A 23,471-nucleotide genomic window follows, 5' to 3' on the forward strand; every position below is an offset into this window, starting at 1 on the left:
CTCGAATGGAGTCTCACTGGGTATATAAACCACACTTAAGGGCAGGCCCCATGCCCGGCAGTAGATGGCCAACACAAAATGAACTCAATGGTATTTTTGTTGACTTTCTGTCTCATATGGCTTTGTTTGGGCAATTTTTTGTCTTACTGGCCTTTTGCTTTCTGACTTCATGTTTTTATGTTCTGTGTGTTTCTTGGGCTTAATTTGTGTGTTTTTTTTAATTTTTATTTTTTTACAAGTTTTATCCTGGTTCTTTTTGTTGGCTTGTTTGTTGTTGAAGAGAGGCAGAAAGAAAGGATGTGGAGCTGGGTATGGGGAGAGTGGAGATGATCTGGGAGGACTTGGGGGAGGGGACATTGTGATCAGAATATATCGTATGAAATTTATTTTCAATAATAGGCATTACATACACATATACATATAAAATTTGCATCTCTAACCAAATATTTTAACAAAATTAAGAGCAATGACAAAGACTATGGAAGACAGTGGAAGAGTCCTGATCCACTTGAGTCAGTGAGTATCACTATGGCTCTTGTAAGGTGGCTGAACATACTGTTCAACATATGAAAAACACATCAGATCTCTTTGGGCAACCAAGCAAGTCCTGCTGATATCCCGATTCTGTTGACAGTCGCAGTAATGGCCCTACCACACTTTGAGGCCAAACTTCTATTATCCATGGGATTTGGGAATCAGAAAACATCTATTGCTATAAATGTAAGTTAATAGATATTCACAAAAATCTGAGCACACAATAAATGTATGCATGTCAACAGGTTAACATGAATTTTCCTAGTCATTGGAGGAGAGCTTGTTCACACTTACTCATATTGGATCGATGATGACAACTTCCTTGTGGACTGATGATGCTAACACACGTCAATGAAATTTCCATCCAGCTGGTCAACCACAACTTGGGTCATGTCAAAGTCTAACTTTGAAACTCTCTTCTTCTTATCTGAGCCATTTTCCTAAAGCATCATTGAACCTGGCTAACATTGTTTTACAACTCTGGGTGTTTGTACAGCATCAGCCTAGTTCAAACAATTCTTTCATTAAAAGCTAAAGGATATTCTTTGTGTAGTTTCACAGAATTCTAGACACTTAGCATCCCACAGTGAACTTGCAACACCTTCCAGGAGCTGTCACTAGCTACATGTGGCTATGAGCATTTGAGATAAACTTATTCTGAGAGTTCAGAAGCATAGCATGAATCGAGCAAACAGTAGACTTTAAAGACAGTGCAAAACAAAAGCCGAAAGTCTCATTAATGTTTGAGTATGTGTTGAAATGGTAAAGACCTTTCTATAGCAATTAAACAGATAGACTACTGAAACTGATTTTACCCCTTTGATTTCTATCCTTCTTAATATGGTTATAAAACTTGGAATTGCATTGGAGGTTAGCATTGCCTTTTAGTTGTACAGCAGTGCTCTGGGGAATAACAAGAGTCTTTTCTGTTATCCGGCAAGGACTAGAAAGATTCAAGTGGCAAGGACAGCCCCAGGCTCCACAGGGCTAAAACAAAAAAACATTTCCAAATGGTGGGAATCAACAGTATGAAACCCAGGCTGCAGCTGTCTTAAACTCCTGGGGACATTTTGAGGAAGGAAGAAAAGGCCTTGTTGGTCTTGTTGGGGATCCCAGGAAATCTCGGAGCAGTTTCAATAAAGCAGGTAGCGTTGATGATCATTTCCTTAATGTCTGGCCCAACCTACAGCCATAAAACCATTTAAGAGTTTATGTGGACGGCTGTTTAACGGGATGAAGCATAAGATATTTCTTCTGGTTTGCAATACTCTGACAATAGGTCAAGGCAACTTGTTTCAAATTAGAAACAAATGTGTTCCAGGCATATCTGAAGTTCTCTGCATAAGGGCTGTCTGTTTTACTATCTTTCCCACAAAACTGGGGCCCGGGGAGGATATGCATGCTTTTCTCAGGGATGCATAAAACCTTTGTCCTCTGCGATGTGAGCAACTGCCAGTCTAGAAAGCACCAGCCGGTCTGGGATCCAGGTCTGGTACAATGCTCTTGCGTACCCAGTGCGCTCCTCTGATAAGGTGTTCCCTATCCTGCCTCCTCAACTAGTGTCTGTCTCATAGGTTTTCTAGGCTGCCTCCTATGCTGAAATGATAGTTAGAAACCAGAAATGCTAATAACTTGTTTCACTCTTCAAGAGGAAGGTAGGTTTGAAAATGATGTATTCTCAACCAAAAAATGGTGTGCGCTATTGAAATGGTTTTCTAAAAGATACAAAGAAGTGACCCAATGTTTCTGCCACACAGATGACAACTGTGTTTTGTGCCTTTTTTTGCTGTGCTTGCTAACATGCATATACACAGAAACACAAGTGTGTGTTTATTTTTGTGCTCATGTATGCACACGTGCCCATTCTTATACAAGAACAGCCACCTTCCTGTGATTTCCCTTTTTTATTTAAAAAAACGTATGCAATATATATTTTGATCATGTGTCCCATCCTTCAGTTCTTCTCAGATTCTCCCCACATAGCTAACCACCTGAGTTTGTTCGTTTTCTCTACGTCTCTCTCTAGACGTCTCTCTCTAGACACACACACACACACACACACACACACACACACACACACACACACACACTCACACTTAAATAAAAAAGCAAAAGCCCAATAAGAAAAAAAAATGCCAAAACAAAGCAAATGAAACAAAAAGTCCACACAAACACCATTGAGTTCATTTTGTGTTAGCCCGCTGTTCTTGGGCACCGGGCCTGCCCTGAAATGTGGTTTGTAGACCCAAGGAGACTTCATTCGAGGAAACTGAATTTTCCCTTTGCAAATGGATGTCAGTTGGAGATCGCTTCTTGGTTAGGGTTGGGAGTCCATGTCTTCCCTGTGCAGACCTTTGGGCATGCTGCCACAGTCTCTGTGAGTTAATATGTGCATTTCTCCTTTGTGACTGGAAGCCACTGTTTCTTTGGAGTCACCCATCACCTCTCAGTATCACAGTCTTTCTATTCACTTTTCTGCATAGCTCTCCCTCAGCCTTGACAGGAGGGGTTTGATGAAAACATCCCTTTAGGGCCGAGCGCTTTGAAGTCTCTTATTCTCTGTACATTGTTCAGTTATGGGCTGCTGTTAATTCCCATCCACTGTTACAGTCTTTTCTGATGTGGGCTGAACAAGGCACTGCTCTGCAGGTAGAACAGTGTGACATCAGAGGTCATTTTATTGTTCTTTTCCTTTAGCAGTATAGTAGTAGGTTTTCCCCTAGGCCAGTGACCTGTCTGGTCTAATGTTCTTGGCCATTTTAGCAGTGTCAGCTCTGGGTTTCCTCTGATGGAGTGAGCCTTAAGGATGAGTACAAACTGGTTGGTGACTCCCCTAACATTTGTGCCTCAGTTGCACCAGTACATCTTGCAGGCCAGTCACCGTTGTAGCTGGGTTGGTGTTTACCTTTCTCCTCCAGTAGTGCACAGACTCATTTCTAATACCATGAACACTAGTCCATAGTGGTAAAAACTATGTAGTTAGACACCAGCTTGACTTCTCCTGTTCAGAGACATAAGTATGTGTTCTCTTCGGCAATATGGCCTTACCATCAGGTTGTAGAGAGTAACTAATAGCCTTGGCAATGGCATGCTATAGTTGGAGGTTTCCATGGTGCCCCTGTAGCCAATGACTCAACAAGATATAACCCATTCCTGGCACTGGAAGTTTTACTTGGCGGCATAAGATGTCTAGTTGGGACATTGTTTCCTCTATTATTTGGTGACTCCATTTGGATTCATTTTATATAAGGTTGTATTTTAGGAAGCATCTACTGTAGTCGGTGTCCACATGGTTTTACAAATGGCCTTTTACTGTTAGTTGTCCCTCTCCATATTCCCTCCTCTACCCTTCTCTCCCATCCCCCTCTCTAGTTAATCCTTCTAGTCTAGTTTCCCTTTGCCTCTCTATAATATCATATTTTTATATCCCATTCCTCGGGAGCTCCTCTCATCTCCTTAGCCCCTCACTCTGTACCTAACCACTGTGGTTATTCAGATTGTAGCACACATGTCGAAAGCCCCAAAGCTAACATCCACCTATAAGAGAAAACATACAGTATTTGCATTTGGGGGTCTAGGCACCTCACTCAGGGTGATTTTTTTTCTAGCTCCATCCATTTGCCTGCAAATTTAATAATTTAATTTTCTTTCACAACTGAATAATATTCCATTGTGTAAATGTACCATGTTTTCATTATCCGTTCATCAGTTTGTGGACATCTAAGTTGTTTCCAATTTCTTGCTATTGTGAGTACATCAGCACTGAACACAGATGAGCAAGTGTCTCTATAGTAGCTTGTAAAGAACTTTGAGTACATGCCCAAGGGTTGTGTACAGCTGGGTCTTCAGGTAGATCTAGTCCAGCTTCCCGAGGAACCACCATACTGCTTTCCATAGTGGATGTACAAGTTTGAACTCTTACCAGCAATGAACAAGTTTGAACTCTTACCAGTCATTCTGACTGATGGAAGATGAAATCTCAAAGTAGTTTTAATTTGCATTTCCCTGGTGACTAAGGATGGTGGACATTTCTTTAAGAGTTTCTCAGCCATTTGTGGTTCATTCTTTTTTTAATCTGTGGTGGTCAGATAGGATGCAGGGTGTTATTTCAGTTTTCTTGTATCAATTGAGATTTGCTTTATGTCCTGGCATATGATTAATTTTGGAGAAAGTTCTATGAAAGCTATTCCAAAGACAGTATATTCTTTTGTGTTTGGGTAGACTGTTCTGTAGATGTCTCCTAGGTGACTTATGGTCTCTGTTAATTCCCATCCACTGTTACCTCATTTGATGTATGTCATGTAACTCCAACATTTTTATGTTTAGTTTTTGTCTCAGTGACCTGTCTACTGGACAGCATGGGGTATTAAAGTCACCAACTATCACTGTGTGTGTGTGTCAGTATGAGATTTAAGCTGTAGTGATGTTTCTTGCATTTTTGTGTTTTTGCACTGGGATCCATGCATCTGGAGTTATGATGTTTGAGGTATTTCTTGGTGTAGATATCTGGGCTTGTCTTTGTTGAGTGGATATTTAATTTTTTGGTTGACGTTGCCCACTCTGGATGCTAGGGAAATGTAGTGGCTGAGGAGGAGGGAGGTGTCCCTGGTAGAATGTATTGTTTGGTCCAGTGTGTAACACCAAGGAATGGTGATGGGCTGGGAGGTAAGGCTTAGATGTCCAGTGGGAAAGAGCTAGGGGGACTGTGCTCTATTTATTTACATCAAGAGGTGGAGTCCCCAGTGCATAGAGTTGGGGTTGAAGGAGGGGCTCCTGCAAGCAGGCTGCTACAGGACAAAGAGTAAGAGAGTTCTTAATAGAGGACAGGGAAGAGGAGGACATCTCCTACCTGAGCCCCATCCTGGTGTAGGCACTGGGGGTCCCTGTTTCTGGAGATCGGTGGCTGACAAAGGAACAGAGGTAGCCTAGAAGGGGAGGCTGAGAGGATCTGTGGGATGAACTCAAACTGAGTCTGTACCCTGTGCTTTCTCTTTTTTGTGTTAAGGTAGGCCAATTCATTGTATTTGCGACCACAGAAAAATGTTAAAAAGATTTACTCTTATTACTTTATATTATGTGTACATGTGTGTATATGTGTGTGGCTATGTGCATATGTATATGTGGGTCCAGAAGAGGGTGTCAGAGTGCCGAGAGTTAGAGTCACAGGGTGGGCGTGAGCCACCCAGTGGGGATGCTGAGCTCAGGTCTTCTGCAAGAGTATCAACTTGCACTTATCTGCCATCTTTCGAGAGTCCCAGGACCATAGAAACTTAGCTGTAAAAATAAACCAGTGTTTTAGAGAAAGATATAAAGAGAGCTATTCTTTACCCAGCCACTAGTAATAGAAAAGTGTTTTGTGGTTGTTCTTTTGTGTTGTTTCAATAAGCTTACCCAGTGTTTCCTTCAGCGTAAGGTGGGGTTGAGTTACTTACAGCAAGCTCTGAGAATCAGGTAGGAAGCTTTGTGGGAGATGTCTGCAAGACTCCGGGCGGGCTTGCTATGGCGAGTTCTACAGCATTCAGATGGTACTTTTTATCACTAAGGTTTGAAGTCAAATACAGCATTAATCATTGGAAAACACTTTAAATATAGGCTTTGTGTCTACTTTACTAGAGTTTTGTCACCCGTCCACAGTGCTAGGTGTGATTTACCAAGATAGCATGTTTCTGCAGATGCAGGTCGACATCCAAGCCTCGCTACATCATCTCCTCATTCTCCTTTGAGTACAACTGGCCAACTCCCAAGGAAGTTTTCTGGAAATGGTTAGTGTACAAAACATAGTACATGACGCTACTTTTTCAGTACCTAAGTTAAAGTGACTTCGTAGGTGAATGTTTTATAAACAGCTTAGGCAAGAATCATGCTTCTTGGATAGCAACCGTTTGTCTGCCTGGCAACCAGAAGACAACTTAGTTGTATGTATGCTAGAGTAGGTGGTGTTCAAAAATCAAAGCAAAACAAAAAACAAAACAAATCAATGAAATGGATTTAAAAACAGGGCTGGGGTGTTACCTTAATAGTGAAAGTGCTTTGATGTGCAGTGTAAGGACCTGAATTCAAATCCTCAGCACCTGTGTAAACCAGGGCATGGTAGTGCACATCTCTAATCTCAGTGCACCTATGTGCAAGCCAGAGAATCTCTAGAAACCCTCAGACCAGTTAGTGCAGTGGACTCAGTGGCAAAACGTCATTCTATCTCAAGCAAGGTGACTGGCCCCCGAGGTTGTCCTCTGACTCCATATGCATTGTGTTGCATGCATTCGCCCATACTCGAACACACACTTGCACACACATTTGAGAGTTGAGGAAAGGGAATATATATATATTTGAAAACAATAATCTTAGAATTCTTTAAAAATATTTTATCACATTCATATTTTTGTGTGTATGTTTTTGTGGTGCATACCACAGTATGCTTGTAGACGTTAAAGGACAACTTGTTTGTGACCTTTCTCTCCTTCTACCTTGTGGGTCTCAGGGCTCAAACTCAGGCCATCAAGCTTGGTGGCTATCACTTTTGCCTACTGAGCCGTCTTGCTGGACCACAGTTATTGTTTTTAATTTAATCTTTTATTGGGTGTCATATTTTGTCTAGGTAATGTTGAAAGCTACTTCATATTATGTTTTAAATCTGAAATTCCTCATCCCTGCATTTTTAGACTTAGATCCATGAAGCATCAAATGCTAGGAAAGAAAAGCAGTTGGAATGAAAAAAGATATTTAAACAGAAGTTTTCTTGAGCCCTAGGAAGACTTTAAAACAGGACCCCACCCCATATAATTCAGTAATTACCCAGGAGCGCTCAGGAGTTGGGGGGCAGTTCTGGTAATAGTTTACACCTGTTTCAACTTCTGCCGCTTTTATTGGCAGGCGATTTGCCATCCCATATTTCTTGCGAGGCAAAAATATGAAATAAAACATGGCAGAGCCTTGGAGAAATTATAATAAACATAAAAATGAATTGTTCAGCTCAAAACACGAAACTCATTATCTGAACATTCAGCCAGCCATATTTCAGTAGTATCGAAGGAATTTATTCCTGGAGTTATGTGTTGGGAAGAGAGACAGCTACTTTTGTTGGCCAGGAAAAAGCCAAGGTTTTAAAAATCCAACTTGGAGCATCATGCCAGAGTGATAGTAAAGAGTGATAAAGCGATTGTAAAGAGTGATTTAAAAAGTACGACCTTAAATTATGATGCACTTTCCATGTTATTGTGGGAGAGAGGGACAAAGAAGTCTCAGTGTGTAAGATTGCAGGCCCAAGGGAGAGTGGTTTCCCCACAGAATATAACAAGACTTCAGTGGTTGAGCAACCCCACAGCAGAGAATATAGGTCGGCTTATTTCATAGGCAACGTCTTCCTGTCCAAACATAATGAAATGCTTTGGGTCAAGATAGTATTGTGTTTCTTATTTTTCTCTTGGAATCCAGCTCTCTGGTGGTCCTCCCGAAGTCCTCTTTCCTCATTACTGCTAGCAGTAGCTACCCTGCTCCCCTGTGGGGAGAAAGGAGAAGGACTTAGCTTCTATTACAAGAAGAGAAATAATCAAACTCCTATAAAGTTTAATCTGGACAGCACTGGGGGTGTGCAAAGGTCTTTGGGAAGGTTGTTGCTAGAGCTGAATTATGATTCTGGTTTTGCCTCTGTGGTTGGGTGGCTTTGGCTCTTACATGATCAGGGATGTAAGCTGAATAAGGGGTCGGGACTTGGCTATTTCTTGTCCTTGGCACAGGACCCAGATATTTGTGGACTGAGAGTAACCGTCTCTGTTCTTCCCCGGGTCTATGGAATCAGCATGTCAAATGTCTGAGTTTACGTTGAGAAAAATATTCCACATTGATCTCACCCCTCTCCCCTCAAACTGTAACTTCCTGGGAGGAATTTGGGGTTTTCATGCTGAGAATGGAGGATACATATAGAGGAGGACTCCCCGCTTTGAACTCTGAAGGATTCATGTTTGAGGGACAAGAAGACGGGAAGGACATGTCCTCTCTTGATTGACATCTGCAGCCTTGACAGTTTTGTTTCTGAAAGTCAGTAAAAGTCCCCAAGGAGACCCAGCACCCCACAGGCTGAAGTACAGATACTTAAGGAGTGTCAGACATAGACGAGCCCAAGGTGGCATCTGAGACAGCGGTGTAACCAGGAATCGGACCAGAGTGCTTTGCCTTTACTGTAGGAGCTTGGGAAACTCACACATCAAAATTTAAGGAAAACCAGGCAGGCTCGTCTGTGTTTTCTTGTACAGTTGTCTTCCCTTACTGTAGTGTCAGCTATTTCTGATGAACTGTGATCTGGAAATACTACACGGGCTATTCTAGAAATAGAGAAAGTTTTATGTTTTGAATTGTATGCCAGTCTGAGTGGCATGATGCTTCTTGGGATATGAATAATCCTTTTTTTTTTTCTGGTCTATCCACACCATATGTACTACCCACCTGTTTGTGACTGCTGTCTTGGTTATCAGGTAGACTCATGGTTCGACAGAGATTACGTTCAAGGACCCTTAAGCAGTAGCTTAAAGCTGTGTGACAAGGCCCACAGCATTCACCTGGCTTCATCATCTCACACAGGTGTTGTGACAGTTCCCATCCATCCCAAGAGGCTTGAGTACAATCATAAGGTATTGATGGATCATATTTGCTCCAATAAATTTAACTGTAGTGTAGTTTGTAGTTGTTCATTTTATGATTACCTGTTAATTGTTAATCTCTTACTGGGTTTAATTTATAGACTAAACCTTATGCTAGGTATTGATATGCAGGGAAGAGTTGGCATAGCTAGGGGTTGGTTGTGCCTTCAGCTCACTCATCTGTCTGTGGCCTTATAGACTAGGGTGGGGGTGTTCCACAGAAGCTTTCAGACTCAAAAAGGGCAGTGATCTTCGATGACCGTGAATATCTACTTGTGGCTCCCCAGTCTGCTGTTTCTTTTCAAACCCCAATCATGCTAACAGTATGTGTTTCTGGTTAAATTTTAGTGTCCTCTCTGGTTCCAGAGCGTAGTTCACTGTATTTTGGTTTTAATTACAGAAATTTCCCTGTTCTTTGAACGTATTTTGAGGTTCTAACATGGTGAGATTGTCTTGTAGATGGAGTTTTTGTTGGACTGCTGGATCCAAAATAACCACACAGAGATTTAATTTCAATTATAAATGCTTTGCTGATAGCTTAGGCTTGTTACTAACTAGCACTTACAACTTAAATTAACTCATATTTCTTATCTAAGTTCTACCACGTGGCTCATGGCTTGTTACCTCATTTTCTACATATCCTGCTTCCTCTGCATCTGGCTTGTGACTCCTCAGACTCTGCCTTTCCTCTTCCCGGCATTCTCTCTGCCCCGAAAATTCTGCGTAGCTATCGGCCAATCATCTTTTTTATTAACAATGAAAGCAACAAATTTTCACATTGTACCGAAGGATTATTTCACAGCATTGTCCTGAATAGAGCAGCATCCTAAAGGGAGCATGTATAGTAGAAAGCCTTTGCATCAGGGAGTTGACACTTGCAGATTCTTGTGGTGAAGGAGTTCGTCCAGTCAAAGGACTTTGGAAAATGTTGGAGATGCTAAATATTCCTTCCCTAAGGGAACTCTTGAATGTCACTAAATTTTCTTTCAACTCTTGCTGTATTTGCTTATTTCCATGAAGGTGTCAGTGAGCACATCCCTCTTCAGCTATTTTTAACCTCAAGTAAGGACTTTGTTCAAGAGCTGGCTCGGCTGCAATGTCTCCTCCAAGACATTTGCTGTTTGGTTTATGTCCTTAGGTCTGGATGTCAGTTTTATCCTGCTGGAGGAAACCCTTCAGACCCTCCAGCTGGGGTCGACCAGTTGTTTGGAATTCAGTTTTGCTTCTTTTAGTGCTTTAGTATTGACATCTCTCCAAGTGAGACAGTTTACTCCAGAGAGTAGAGCACAGAGGTTTTCTCTGTGGCAATGTCTGCTGGACTGCATTGACTGTGTGGGATTGGTACAGAAAGGGAGTAGAAAGGTATTGGCTTCCACGATTAGTGTCTGATGCCGATATGACAAACAGCCACCATTCTAGTGGCCCAGCACAGTTTACATTCGTCATCTTACAGTTCTGAGGCTAGAAGTCTGCAGTGGATCTCTCTGGGCTGAAGGTAAGGTGTTAGCAAGCCCCCCATCACCCTCAAAGGCTGTAGGAATCCGGCCTTTCTTTGACTTCCAATTCTGGAAGCCACATGTATTCTTTCCCTTGTGGCCCCCACATCCTCTTTCAGATCTGTCTCTTTTCTGATCTCTGTGTTTGTTTCTCCCTGTCTCCTTTATTGTCAGGCTGTCATGTTGCCTTCTGACACCCCCCCGCCCCACGGCTTCATCATCACAATGATGTGGTGACTTTGGCCTGTTTGGATAACCCAGGGCACTCTTCCTCTCTCCAGTTGCTTATCTCAGTTGCTCCCTGTTGTTATTGAAGATCACACAGTCCCAGGTCCAGAGATTAGGACATGAACATCTTTCTTCTATTATTTCAACCCCACCATACTTTAAATAGAATATTTTTATTTCTTTTTAGCTTGTGTTTCCATTTTTTTTCTCTGATTGTCTTTGGAAATCCCGGAAACATGTATTCTGTTTTGATAAAAATATGTTGGTAAAAATCAGCACTTACACATCTGTGGTTGTGAAATTTGAGTTGATAAAAGAAGAATTTAAATGTTATCAGTTGTTCCTTCCTTCTGTCAGAGTCACAGAAGGTGCTTGTCAAAACTTAATGAGAGGTGTCTTTTTTTTTTTTTTTTTTGGTTTTTTGCTGTGTAGTTTTGGTACCTGTTCTGGATCTTGCTCTGTAACCAGGCTGGCCTTGAACTCACAGAGATCCACCTGGCTCTGCTTCTCAAGTGCTGGGATTAAAGGCATGCACCACCACTGCCCAGTGACAGGTGTCATTCTTAAGGGATAGATCCATCCCACTTCTTGCTCCTTTAGTCATTTTGACAGTGATGTGGGTACGTACATGTGAACACACATATTCTTCCACATGCACATAAACATAGACATGCACATGCATATGTACACATCTGTACGCACATCCACATATATACACACACATACCCTCATACACAAATACTAATGCCTGTATACACACATACATATCCATATGCACTTTATACATGTGCGTGGATGGTCAAGTAGACATATGTGTGTGTGTGTGTGTGTGTGTGTGTGTGCGCACATATACATATATGCACATTATGTGCACACACACATACAAACAGGCTATACAGAGCAGGTATTTGGGTCACCATATCTGCTAGACTTTAACATTGAGGAGCTGGTACTCCTGCTTCTGAGACTTCCCTTGTCCGGTCCACTACTACTCCATCCTTGCATCTCCATTGGAAAGATTCAGCTTGGGACGGTGACAACCGTGTGCTGTTGGCTTGGTCCCTTCACCACTCTCAAATTCTCCACTCACCACCACACGCCGCCGATTGAAATGTCTATAGGTCACAGGATGTTTCAGGACAGGTGGGGACTTGGGCTTCCTCTTTGTCGACTGCCTATAGATGGGCAGGGCTCTAGCTGTAACTCCCTCTCCATGTTCCGTGAAGTTGATAAGGGACTGTGTTCTAGCTGCAACTGTCCCTTCATCTCACAGGAAGTTGGCTGTTGGCCTTCACCTCTGCCATCATTACTCGGTCTTATATTGCTTCGTTTCCCCTTGTGGAGTGAATGGGGGAGGGGACTAAAGTAGTGGGAGAGATTGGCTGAGGTCCCAGTACAGCATTTAGTCATGTAAAGCTATTGACATGAAACACAGCCCTCACCTCAAAGAGAGTAAGTTTATTCTTAAGCCGAAGGTGAGTGACTTAGCCTGGAAACATGGATTCAGGTTGCCCTGAGGAACATATTCCCACATGGAAATAGTTTCATGAAGTTTTTTTAGTTTACAGAACAAAACACCTGTTACCAAGGCACCTTTTTAAGGGCGTTGGTAGAAATATCGGTAGGTGGGTTATTCTGCTACAGTCTCAAACGTTATCTGGGCACATTGTTTGGTTGGGGTTGGTGGAAGCTAAGTTAATACATCACAAAAGGTGTCACCCCAATAATTGGAAGGATGTTAGGTAACACATAAACATCATCAGTGAATTAATAGGACTTAAAGATAACCCAAACTTCTAAGTCTCTACATTCAGTTAGTTCTAGCCAAAGATCCAGTATAGGCATAACATTTTTTCCTGCCTGGAAACTGCCTTTCGCATGAGCATAAAACTTGATCAGCTCAGAAGTGGGCTATGTTGGATGTACCCAGATGCCTGGGATCCATTGCAGATGGGAAGTGTGGGGAGCACAGACAATGTCTTTGGTCACTGGGGTCATTCTTACCATGTTGTTACCATGGAAAAGCAGGGGCACTTTCATCTCAGTGTGGAGATGGAGACGTGTGGGTCCTCAAAGCTGTGTAATTGATGAGATTTTGTATCTTATGCTTCATTAGTTTTGTATCCCAGATGAGCCCAGTGTGGTGCTGTTTTTACCTTTGTGTTCATGGCCCCGGTACTTGAGGATTTTGAATATATACACTAAAATGAAGACAGTATTTTAAATGTACACATATTTTTTATTTATTTACAGCTGCAGCTGAAGGAAAAGGCAGAAGCGGGGAAGACTTTTTTCAAAAGGTGAGTGACATTTTACTCTTGTCTGGCTTGGGGCTCTATGGAAAATAGCCTTGTGTCCACAGCGCCACCCAAGATGGCAGGCTGATTTCTCATACCCAGATCAGTACAGACCTGTCCTGTCCATTTGCTTCGGCATGCTGCAGTTCTTCCCACCCAAGTCATGTGTAGCCTAGAGGTGGGTAGGTGTCCAGAAAGGCTGTCTGTTTTTCTGGTGAGCAGAACTTGGGGTGGGGTCTGTAACCAGTACAAGCTATCTCTTGAGACCTGCCTGCATTTGATCAGCCAGTTGGGCCAGTCATGCACATAGCAAGGGGAAATATGGTTAGGCCCAGTTGAAAAGATGGTGAGGAATTAGGAATGTTGGCTGATAAATCTGAGTTCTCTGTCTCGGGAAGTCTTTCATATGGGAGGATGCCTTTCCTTTTGAAAAGATGGACTGCAGTTCACTGTTTTCTTCCCCTCTCTCCTTGTTTTATTGCACATACACCCTTTTGTGTCTGATTCAGAGAGCATGTCTGGAGAGGCAGCCGTGGTCGGAGAAGCTGGGCTGTTCATGAGGTTAAGCAATACTGGAGAGAGCCATTGGAAAGGCTTCATTCTCTTGTCTTTGGCAGACTTTGGTGCAGTCTACTTTTGGTGGTGGGGTGGCGGTGGGGTGTCAAATTCATCATTCGTCTGTGTTTCCATCCAAGAGTTTTAAAAGCAGACCTCCTCACATCTGGGACTCAAATCGTTTCTTCATTTTGAAAGTGTTTATTTACCTGCCATAGGCTTCCATGCTGGAGAGACCAAAACCAACCAGGCAAATGTGCCTCCTTTGAGGACCGTGTGGCACCTGGCGACATGCTCACATGGATTCACAGTGGGAGTGGGTTCGCAAGGGCCTTCTAGGCAAAGAAACCCAACTGTGGACAGTCTCTGGACTCAAACATTTAGCGTGCCTTGTATTAGGTGAGGTTCATGATCCCATATGATAGAGAACATTCCTCCACCAGGGAGAGCTTTCTAAATGGAGTTGAAGTTTTGGGCTGGGGTAAGGGGTGGCCCAGTCAGCACAGCACTTGCAAAGGGATCATGAGGAGCAGAGTTTGATCCCCAGAACCCAAGTGAAAAAAAAAAAAAGTCAACCACGATGGTGGACTCTTGTCACGCCAGATCCTGTGAAGCAGAGCTACACAGATCCCTGGGGCTCCCTGGCCAGTCAGTATAGGCTTATTGATGAGCTCCAGGCCAGTGAGAGACACTGTCTCAAAGGAGGCAGATGGGGATGACAGCTAAGGTTGTACTTTGGCTCCCATATGCATGCACATGTATACCCATGCACATGGACGCACATACACATGCACACACCCAAATGCATAAAAACTTTTAAATATCTAATGATGCTGTACTGGCCAAATAGTATGGACCAGGTCCTTGGTCCTCTACCCCTGCTTTGGACCTCCAGAGCAGGACCTTGTAAGCTACTGAAGCCCTGGTTGTGGCTATAGGGACACTGGTTATATCCAGATTATGTTCGGTTCCTGAGTAGTGAGCTGTGACCAGCTGACTAGAAGAGGCAGAACCAGAGAAGCCTAACATTGCGCTCACAGATCTGCCTCTAGCTGCCAGCAATAGTCCAGACAGGAGCTCTCTGGGGCACAAGAGGATGTGAGGGTAAGGGAAGGGGCTGTGGGGGTGGGGCGGGCTTCCTACCTTATCACTCTTCTTTATCTCAGAGAGAGCTGGGAAGAGCTTTTAGACGCCTGTGATTCAGACACATTAAAAGCCAAATTAGAACACAGCCCACACTGTCCTACAGGACTTTCATTCTTAAAAGATTTGCTAATATTTATCACCCTTTGAGGATGCATATATATGACAGCAGCGTAAATGGAAACACATGTCCAAATCCAGGAACACATGTGCTCCTTCAGCCCTGACTTGGAAGTGCAGAAACCGCTCTTATCTTCAGGTGGACAGGGTCTACAGGTTTGTCGTGGGAGGGACTTGTGTTCTTTGAAAGCTTACGCTGGAGAAACCAACTTAATAAAAGGCAAACGTTACAGAAAAGAACATGTCAGTGTTTGGACCAGACAGGAATGGAACCATGGTTCCTCTGCAGTGGAATGAGGCAAGGGGGGGACCTGTCACCTCACCACCCACACTCCAGTAGTGACACATCCATGCTCATTCACTAGCATCTGCTTGTTTGAGAGAGGGTCTTAATTCTGTAGCCCAGGCTGGTCTCGAACTCAAGGCAGTTCTCCTGTGTCAGCATCAGTGCTGGGGTGACAGGTGTGAGCAAGAACACCCGATATTGCACGTGTGTCTTTGAAGGGACTTTTTTTCTATTCTAACCGCTTGGATGTCCTTCACTCTTGGGATGTGTGTGTGCCAAACACAGGTTAAAGCCCCGCTGTTTCCCAGGTTGAGGTTCAATCCCTCTGGTGATTTTTCAGACATTTTCTGAGTCTGGAGGGTTTTTTCTCCTCTATGGTGATGCCTCCTAAGGAAGGGATGAGGGACTTTGGGGCAGCTTTGTCTTAGGTGTCACAGAAATCTTTTTGAAAGTCGTATTAACGTGATCATGGTTCAGAGTAGTATCCTGAATTACTCTTTTGACGTTTTCGGATTAGAGAGATGCAATGTATCAGTTAGAAGAGTGAATCATAGAATCCCACAGAGTTGAGAGAAGAATTTAACAGCAAAACTGTCAAATGTCTTCTCTTTGAAGCTTTCATGGTTACTGTCTTCCTGCACCTTGAACTTCTCCCACAGAGTTTTGAGTTACTGCTTCTACCAAAGATGTATTTGGTTATCTCTCTTTCTCTCTGTGTGTGTGGATGCACATGTGTGTGTGTCTGTGTCTGTCTGTCGAGGCACTTGTGTGTGTGTGCGCGCACGTATTTGTGGATGTGCCTGTGGAGACCAGAGATCAACATACTGCGTCTTCCTCAGTGGCTTGCTACCTTATTCTCTGGGACAGCCTTTCCTACTTTCCCTGGAAGTCACAGAGCAAGTTAGACACTTTAGCCAGTGAGCCTCATGGTCTCACTTGTCTCTGCCTCTCTGGTGCCAGGATGGCAAATGGACACCACCAAGTCTGTTTGTTTTTTTTTTAAGCATGGATTGTAGAGATCAGCTTGACCAAATGAGCCATCTCTTGGCTCTGTGCTCTTTATTTTTCCGTACCATGCCTGGTTTTGAAATGTTTGATGTCCCCGATGCTCTGCTGGGGTAAAAGACTAATTTGCTATCACAGGGAGACCCAACAATGCAGTAGCTTAATAAAACGGGCTCTCAGTGAGTTTTCTTTTCCTGGCCTGTAACATTCTAGGGATGCTGGCCCAGCTTCCTGGTTGCTTTGTCCCATCTTACAGCTAGAGAGACCCCTAAAGGCACAGGACAGTCGTGTCCCTGTTTGAATCTGGCCACTACCACATCCATACATGAGCTGTGAGAAAGTGGATGGGTGTATCCAGGACAGGCCAGCTATGGTCTTGAGGCCAGGCCTGGGCAGGGATTTAAACACACAACTGTAACTTGGGAAAGAAGGGAGAGGGGAAGGCTGGGGAATTCTGGAGAAAAAGAAGACCGATTCTGTGAGGACTACCCATCCAAAGCCAAACTGTTAGGAAGGTGTGAGGGTCGTGTGCAGAGCCTTCACGTGGCATACTCTTCCTGTCCCTGTGCTGCTGAAGCATACACACGGAGCCCCCACTCCCATGAAGAGTGTGTTTTCTTTCTCTCAGCTCTCATGTCTCGCTGTGCAAGGTCAGGTACAGACAGAGTGCATTTGAGGACCATGGGGGAGGGTCCGTTCCATGCCTGTCTTCTCATTGGCTGAGGTGTACCTTCACTCATCTCAATACCACCCGGTTTCTCCTGCTTTTCTACAGGGTCGTATGCTTTCTGTATATCCGTGTCTACACCGTCTCCTTTCCTAAAGACGTCATTTGTCTTAGGGTTACTGTTGCTGTCATGAAACATCATAACCCAAAGCAACTTGCAGGCGAGAGGGTTTGTCTTGCTGACATTTCTACATCACAGTTCATCATTGATGACAGTCAAAGCAGGAACTCAACACTGGGCAGGAACCTGGAGGCAGGAGCTGATGCAGAGGGGTACTGCTTACTGGCCTGCCTTTCTTCTTCTTCCAAGAGGGAAGCACCAGGGCACAGTCACGATCAAATCAAAGCAAAACCAAACTCCAACAGTGTGGTAGTTTGACTGTAATTGGCCCCCATAAACTCATAGGGAGTGGCACTATTGGAGGTATAGCCTTGTTGGAGTAGATGTCTTCTTATTGAAGGAAGTGTGTCACTGTAGAGGTGGGTTTGAGGTCTCTCATATGCTCAAGCCGTGCCCAGTGAGACAGTTAGCTTCCTGTTGCCTTCTGATGAAGATATAGTCAGTACCATGTCTGCCTGCAGGCCTCCATACTCCCTGCTTTGATGATAACAGACTGAACCTCTGGAAATGTAAGCTACCACCTCAGTTAAATGTTTTTCCTTTATAAGAGTTGCCATGGTCATGGTGTCTCTTCACAGCATCCTGTGAAGAGACAGTTAAGGTCTCTAGACACCTTAATTCAGACAAACAGTATAAATAACTCAAGAGTCCAATGTCTGGGATTCAGTCAGAATCTTCTGGGCTCTTCCAGAAGCTTTGCCACAGTCCACACAGCTTATCTCATAGACTCAGGCTGGCTCCACTCCATTGCTGCTGCTGTCCTTAGCCAGAATCCCACGGTACTGGCATCTCCAGAGAGCTGGGGGCTGGATCTTTTCTAATATTCTCTCCTGAGCTCTCTTTAGGGACTCTACCCTTCCACATGGTACCAAGCTTCAGCTTCTCTCTCTGACCCCTTCCGTCCTGGGGCTTCCACTGCCACTGGGGTTGCACCCTCACCAATGGCCTCTTCTGACCTCTCACAGTGCCAAGCCTCAGCTGCTCCCCATGACCCCTTCATGCCTTCAAAACCAGTACAATTTGGAGGACTCTTCGACATGACAGAGTTCAACTGCCAGCACTAGGTACAACCTTGGTCACCCCTCGAACACGGCTTCTGTGTGCTGACCCTGAAGAAACACGTCCTAGAAGGTCTCACCTCAGTGATGCTGGTCTCTTCTTGTTAATCACAGCTGATTCTTCAGGCCCAGCTGACCCAGAACCACGTGTTCTTAATTCAGAATGTCAAAGAGCCCTTGCTTCCTTGGCAGCTTCACAAGCCAGGCCTCTGTCGCCTGCAGTTTTCTCAACACTCCTGTCTTCCATGCTCCTACAGAACAGCGCACCAAGCATTGAACACTCAATGGCTTTTCTAGACCAAAGTTCCAAAGTCCTTCCACAATCCTCCCGCAAACATGGCCAGGTCTGTCACAGCAATACCCCGTTATCCTGGTGCCAGTTTCTGTCTTAGGGTTACTGTTGTGCTGTGATCAAACACCATGACCAAAGGCAACTCAGGAAGGAAAGGATTTATTTTGCTGACATTTCTTTTTTTTTTTTTATGATTTATTTATTTATTATGTACACAGAAGAGGGCGCCAGATCTCATCACAGATGGTTGTGAGCCACCATGTGGGTGCTGGGAATTGAACTCAGGACCTCTGGAAGAGCAGCCGGTGCTCTTAACCTCTGAGCCATCTCTCCAGCCCTTTTGCTGACATTTCTACATCACAGTTCATCATCGATGGCAGTCAAGGCAAGAACTTAAACAGGCAGGAACCCAGAGGCAGGAGCTGATGCAGAGATCAAGGAGGAATGCTGCTTACTGCTTTTTTTTTTTTTTTTTTTGGTTCTCTCAGCCTGCTTTCTTAGAGCATCCACCAGCCCACAGGTGTGACACCACCTTCAATGGGTTGGACGCTCCCACATCAACCACTAAGAGAATATAGACTTGTCTACAGCCTGTATTATGGAGGTCATTTCTCATTTGATGTTGCGTTCTCTCATATGACTATTAACTTGTGTCAGGTTGATATAAAACTAACCAGCACATTCTTCATAGGAGATTAGGACCACCCCCCCACCTCCCCCCGGCCTCCATGGTCACATATTAACTTATTACATCGGCAGTGACTCTGTTTCTAAATAGGATCCCAGGGGGTTAGGGATTCAGTGTATAGCATTCTTGGGGGATAAACTTAAACCTCTTCACCTTTTAAGGGAGGAAATAGTTTTGTAGAAAATGTTTACTGTCACAGAGAAATTGACTGAAATAGTAAATGCTGTTTATTAGATTTATATGTTCAGTTTGATTGACAGGTTTCAACTGCTTGTCCTTTCTTTTTTTCTGTTGTCATTGTAAGTCATTTCTAAATTGTCTTGAATGAAAATATAATCAATGTGAAAAAGGAGAACAATTGACCTGTGATCCCATTCATTGTGTTGAAAGAGAACTGTAGATAAAAATCTTTGTCTTTTGAAAAAAAGTTTAATTTAATTTTTTTTTTTTTACATCCCAACCAAAGTTTCCCCTCCCTCGTCTCCTCCTTCCCTCCTTCCCCACCTCCACTCCTCCTCTTTGTTTCTCTTTAGATATGAGTGGGCCTTCCATGGCTATCAGCCAGCCATGGTATATCATGTTGCAGTGAGACTAGGCCCCTCCCCTTCTATTAAGACTGGATGAGGCAATCTGGTAGGAGGACTAGGTCCCTAGAGCAGGCAACCGAGTCAGAGACAGTCCCTGCGCTCACTCTTAGGAATCTCACAGGAAGACCAAGTTACACAGTGGTAAGATACATGCACAGGGCCTAGGTTGGTCCCATGCAGGCTTGCTGGCTGTCCGTTCAGTCTCTGGGAGCCCTTGTGAGCCCAGGTTATTTGGGTCTGTGGGTTTTTTTTTTTTTTTTATGATGCATTGCCTTCTACAGTACTTCCTCCCACTCTTCTGCAGGATTCCTAGAGCTCTGCCTAATGTTTGGCTGTGGGTCTCTGCATCTGTTTCCATCAGTTGCTGGGTGAAGCCTCGCTGATGACAGTTGGGCTAGGCACCAATCTATGAGGATAGCAGAGTATGATTAGGAATCATTTCATTGACGTGTGTGTGTGTGTGTGTGTGATGTTTGGTTCTATCCTGGGTCTCTGGGGTATTCTGCCTCTGGGTCCTGGCCCTCAGGGGTGAGCTCCCTCTCAGGGTATGGGTCTCCAGCTGGGCCAGTCATTAGACTGTCACTCCCACAATTTCTGTGCCATCTTTACCCCAGCACATCTGGTAGGCAGGATGTTGTAGGTCAAAGGGTTTGTGGCTGGGTTAGTGTCCCAGTCCCTCCACTGGAAGTCTTTCCTTGGTTACAGGAGATGATCAGTTACAGAATGGACATCGCCATTGGGTGTGGGGAGGGGCCGGAAGGGTGTGGGGATGGGAACACAGGAGGGATCGGTGTGGGGGTGGATGGAGAGACAACATGAATCTGGGGGCAACTCTGGGATGAGCTAGAAACCTAGAGCAATGGAAACTTACAGGACTCTGTGAGGGTGACCCAAGGGCAGACTCCTAGCGATAGGGGATATGGAATCTTCGTCTTTTTACACATGTATATGAAAGTGATTTTCAGTAGTTTTTAGTTTGACGGGGCTATAGATGAAATCATTTGTATTAGTTGCATTCGTGGTGTGTGTGTGTGTGTGTGTGTGTGAGAGAGAGAGAGAGAGAGTGTGTGAGAGAGAGAGAGCGAGCGAGCGCTTGTTTTACAAAGTTCCCTAGCGATTCTATTCTCTGTTCTCTGGCTCTGTCTATTCTTTAGAGGAGGGAGTGGCTCAGCTTATCAGCACTCCCGCTAGTTCTTTTCCAGGCCGAATAGCAACTTTCATCTCGACACATGGAAATGATCTTCCAGGTTGGTTTTATTTTTCCTTGTGGTTTTATTTGGGGGAGGGCAGTTGTTCATGGATTACTCATTGTCTGTCCTATTTCCTTTTCATCTTTTCTTTCCTCTTGTGAAAATGACCCCAATCAGACTGTTCCTGGCAGGGCAATGTGTTAATAGTGTATAAGGTGGGGATGGGCGCCATGACATATTCCCCATGTGACTCACCGAAGCTGAAGGCTGTTAGGTACTTGTCTCCTGATGGCTGAAGAAGCTGAAGTCTGCCTGGCATCTTTGTGCCCTCTGATGGGAACACCGGGACTCCCCCTGCGCTGGGGTGTACATAGACCCACCCCCAAAGCATACGTCACGTATTTTAAATGAAGGAGGATTTTTGAATGTTTATAATTGCATGTTGGATGTTTCTTTGGAAGTTGACCAATAAACAGTGCCTTGCTACAAGAGCTAATGGTGTGACTAACTTGAAAGAGATACCCTCAGTCCCCTGCCTTTAAGGCTTTGAAAAGATTGTTTTTGGCATTTTGAAACTGGAAAGTTAGAGAGTGTGAATTCTAGGGGGAAAGTTGCTTAATCGAAAGCTTGGTCCCCTGTACCCCAGAATGAATCGGTCAGTTAATTGTCTTAGATGGGACAATCTTAGTTTTTAGTTGGAAGGGTGGTAGAGGTGATAAAATTCTTGTTGTGTCCTCCACTGGCCATTATCCTGTACATGCTGGGTGACTGTCCCCCCTAGTTTTGCCTCATGACTTAAAAGTATATTCAGCTGACTGTTGGTTAGGAAGGTACCTTTGCAAACTCTGAGTCTTTACGCTTAAATGTATTTTTTTTAACGTAGCTGTGTGTGTCTGTGATGGGAATTTGCATGTTGAGTGCAGTGCCTACAGAATCCAGAAGAGGGCATTAGATCCCCTGGAGCTAGAGTTAGAAGACATTGTGAGTTGCTGGCCATGGGTACTGGGAACTGAACTGGGGTGCTAGAGATGAATAGCAGCAAGTGTTCTTAATTGCTGTGTGATCTCCCCAGCTCCCATTAATACTAATACTGTTTTTCTTCGTGTGTGTGTGTGTGTGTGTGTGTGTGAGAGAGAGAGAGAGAGAGAGAGAGAGAGAGAGAGAGAGAGAGAGAGAGAGACAGACAGACAGACAGAGACAGAGAGAGAGTGTCTGACCAACACACAGAGAAGTCAGTAGAGTATGTAAACTTTCTGCTTTCCTTAATAATGGTTCAAGGGAACATTTTATTACTTTATGCTTCTCCAAGTAACTTGACCCTTGAATTAAATGATTGAATATCCTGGATGCTACTGTCTGATGTCAAATAGTCATTGTGGCTTTTCTATACTGGCTCTTTTGCAGTTAAAAAAAATTATTTGGATGTAAATTCTTTCCTGAAAAATAGTGGTCTTGGTTATTTTAGTGGTGGGGAAATGGATCTGGCCATGTTTCCTTTTCATTGTTTTGCCAACCTTAAGTTTTTTTTCCTGGTGAAATGAGAATGGTCTAGAAACTTATGGGCATGTCTTCCTTTCCTTCGCATTGATTGAGGACTTTTGTTGCCCCAGGTGACCATCATCACCCACGGTTTCTGCTGTTTGTTGTCAACATGGTAACATGCAGGGAATGAGGGTACCGAGCAGTAGATGAAGCTGTGGGCAGGTGCAATGTAGAGCACCTTTTGGCTTTCTTCCTTGAGTTTTCCATCAGTTGCTATTTTGGAAGAAGATGAAGAACTACATTCCCATGAGCCTAGTTACTCTGGAATTCCTGAGGAACCTTACTCTCTCTTGAATATGAGAGCGCAAAGCTTTTTGAGCTTGGCGTTGTTTTCATAAGTAGATTTCCTTCGGTGGTGGGTGCTGTTGGGGAGGCATGTGGTGTGACCTGCTCCCCAGCTCTGGAGGTTTGGAGATGCTGAGCTCTTCTTAGCTCCAACCAGCTCTTGAGAGAGCGAGATTAGCAACCTTGAGGCAGTCACGTCTCTCAGGGCTTCATGGGAACACAGATGTGTTTTTTTCCGTGTTTGAGCATCTCTGTGTGTCATCCTTTTCATCCGACAATATGACCTGTTCCCTTGAGAGCTGGGAATTCCAAATCCTTCCTGTCCGATGGGTCTCTTGGAAACATCAAAGAAGAGGCAAGTTTGGCTTCCAAAGAGCTTGGGTCTGAGGGACAAGGCCCTTAGCAGGAGGCATTGGAGTGAGAGAGAAATGGCGGCTTCAGAGTTGAACTAAGGATACCACTCACAGACACTGCTGCCTTCCTTGGGAGCCATGACTGTGGAGGGGAAGGGGTTCCCATGTGGTTCCTGTCCTTGGTCATCACACTCAAGAGAAGGGGAGCACCATGCATGTGTCAGGAATGCGTAAATGGGGAAATGCTGGTTGTGATCTTATTTCTACTCAGGACTCCAAGGCCTCTGAGGACCATGTGTTGAGTAGGATTTTGATTTTCAGCAAGTGCCCT

General features: G+C 44.1%; 1 protein-coding gene across 3 annotated transcripts in view; it reads left to right on the forward strand.

The window, feature by feature from the left end:
• The window catches only part of Bicc1 (BicC family RNA binding protein 1), a 240,550-nt gene that overhangs the window by 68,203 nt on the left and 148,876 nt on the right, over positions 1–23,471 (forward strand). For all 3 annotated transcript variants that reach the window (XM_052744733.1, XM_052744734.1, XM_052744735.1), the window contains exon 2: positions 13,145–13,191. In XM_052744733.1, coding sequence (XP_052600693.1) covers positions 13,145–13,191 — 47 coding nt within the window. The remainder of the gene's footprint in view (positions 1–13,144; positions 13,192–23,471) is intronic.

Source organism: Peromyscus californicus, unplaced genomic scaffold, assembly GCF_007827085.1.
Source record: "Peromyscus californicus insignis strain IS unplaced genomic scaffold, ASM782708v3 Scaffold_19__1_contigs__length_69161282, whole genome shotgun sequence".
NCBI lineage: Eukaryota > Metazoa > Chordata > Mammalia > Rodentia > Cricetidae > Peromyscus > Peromyscus californicus.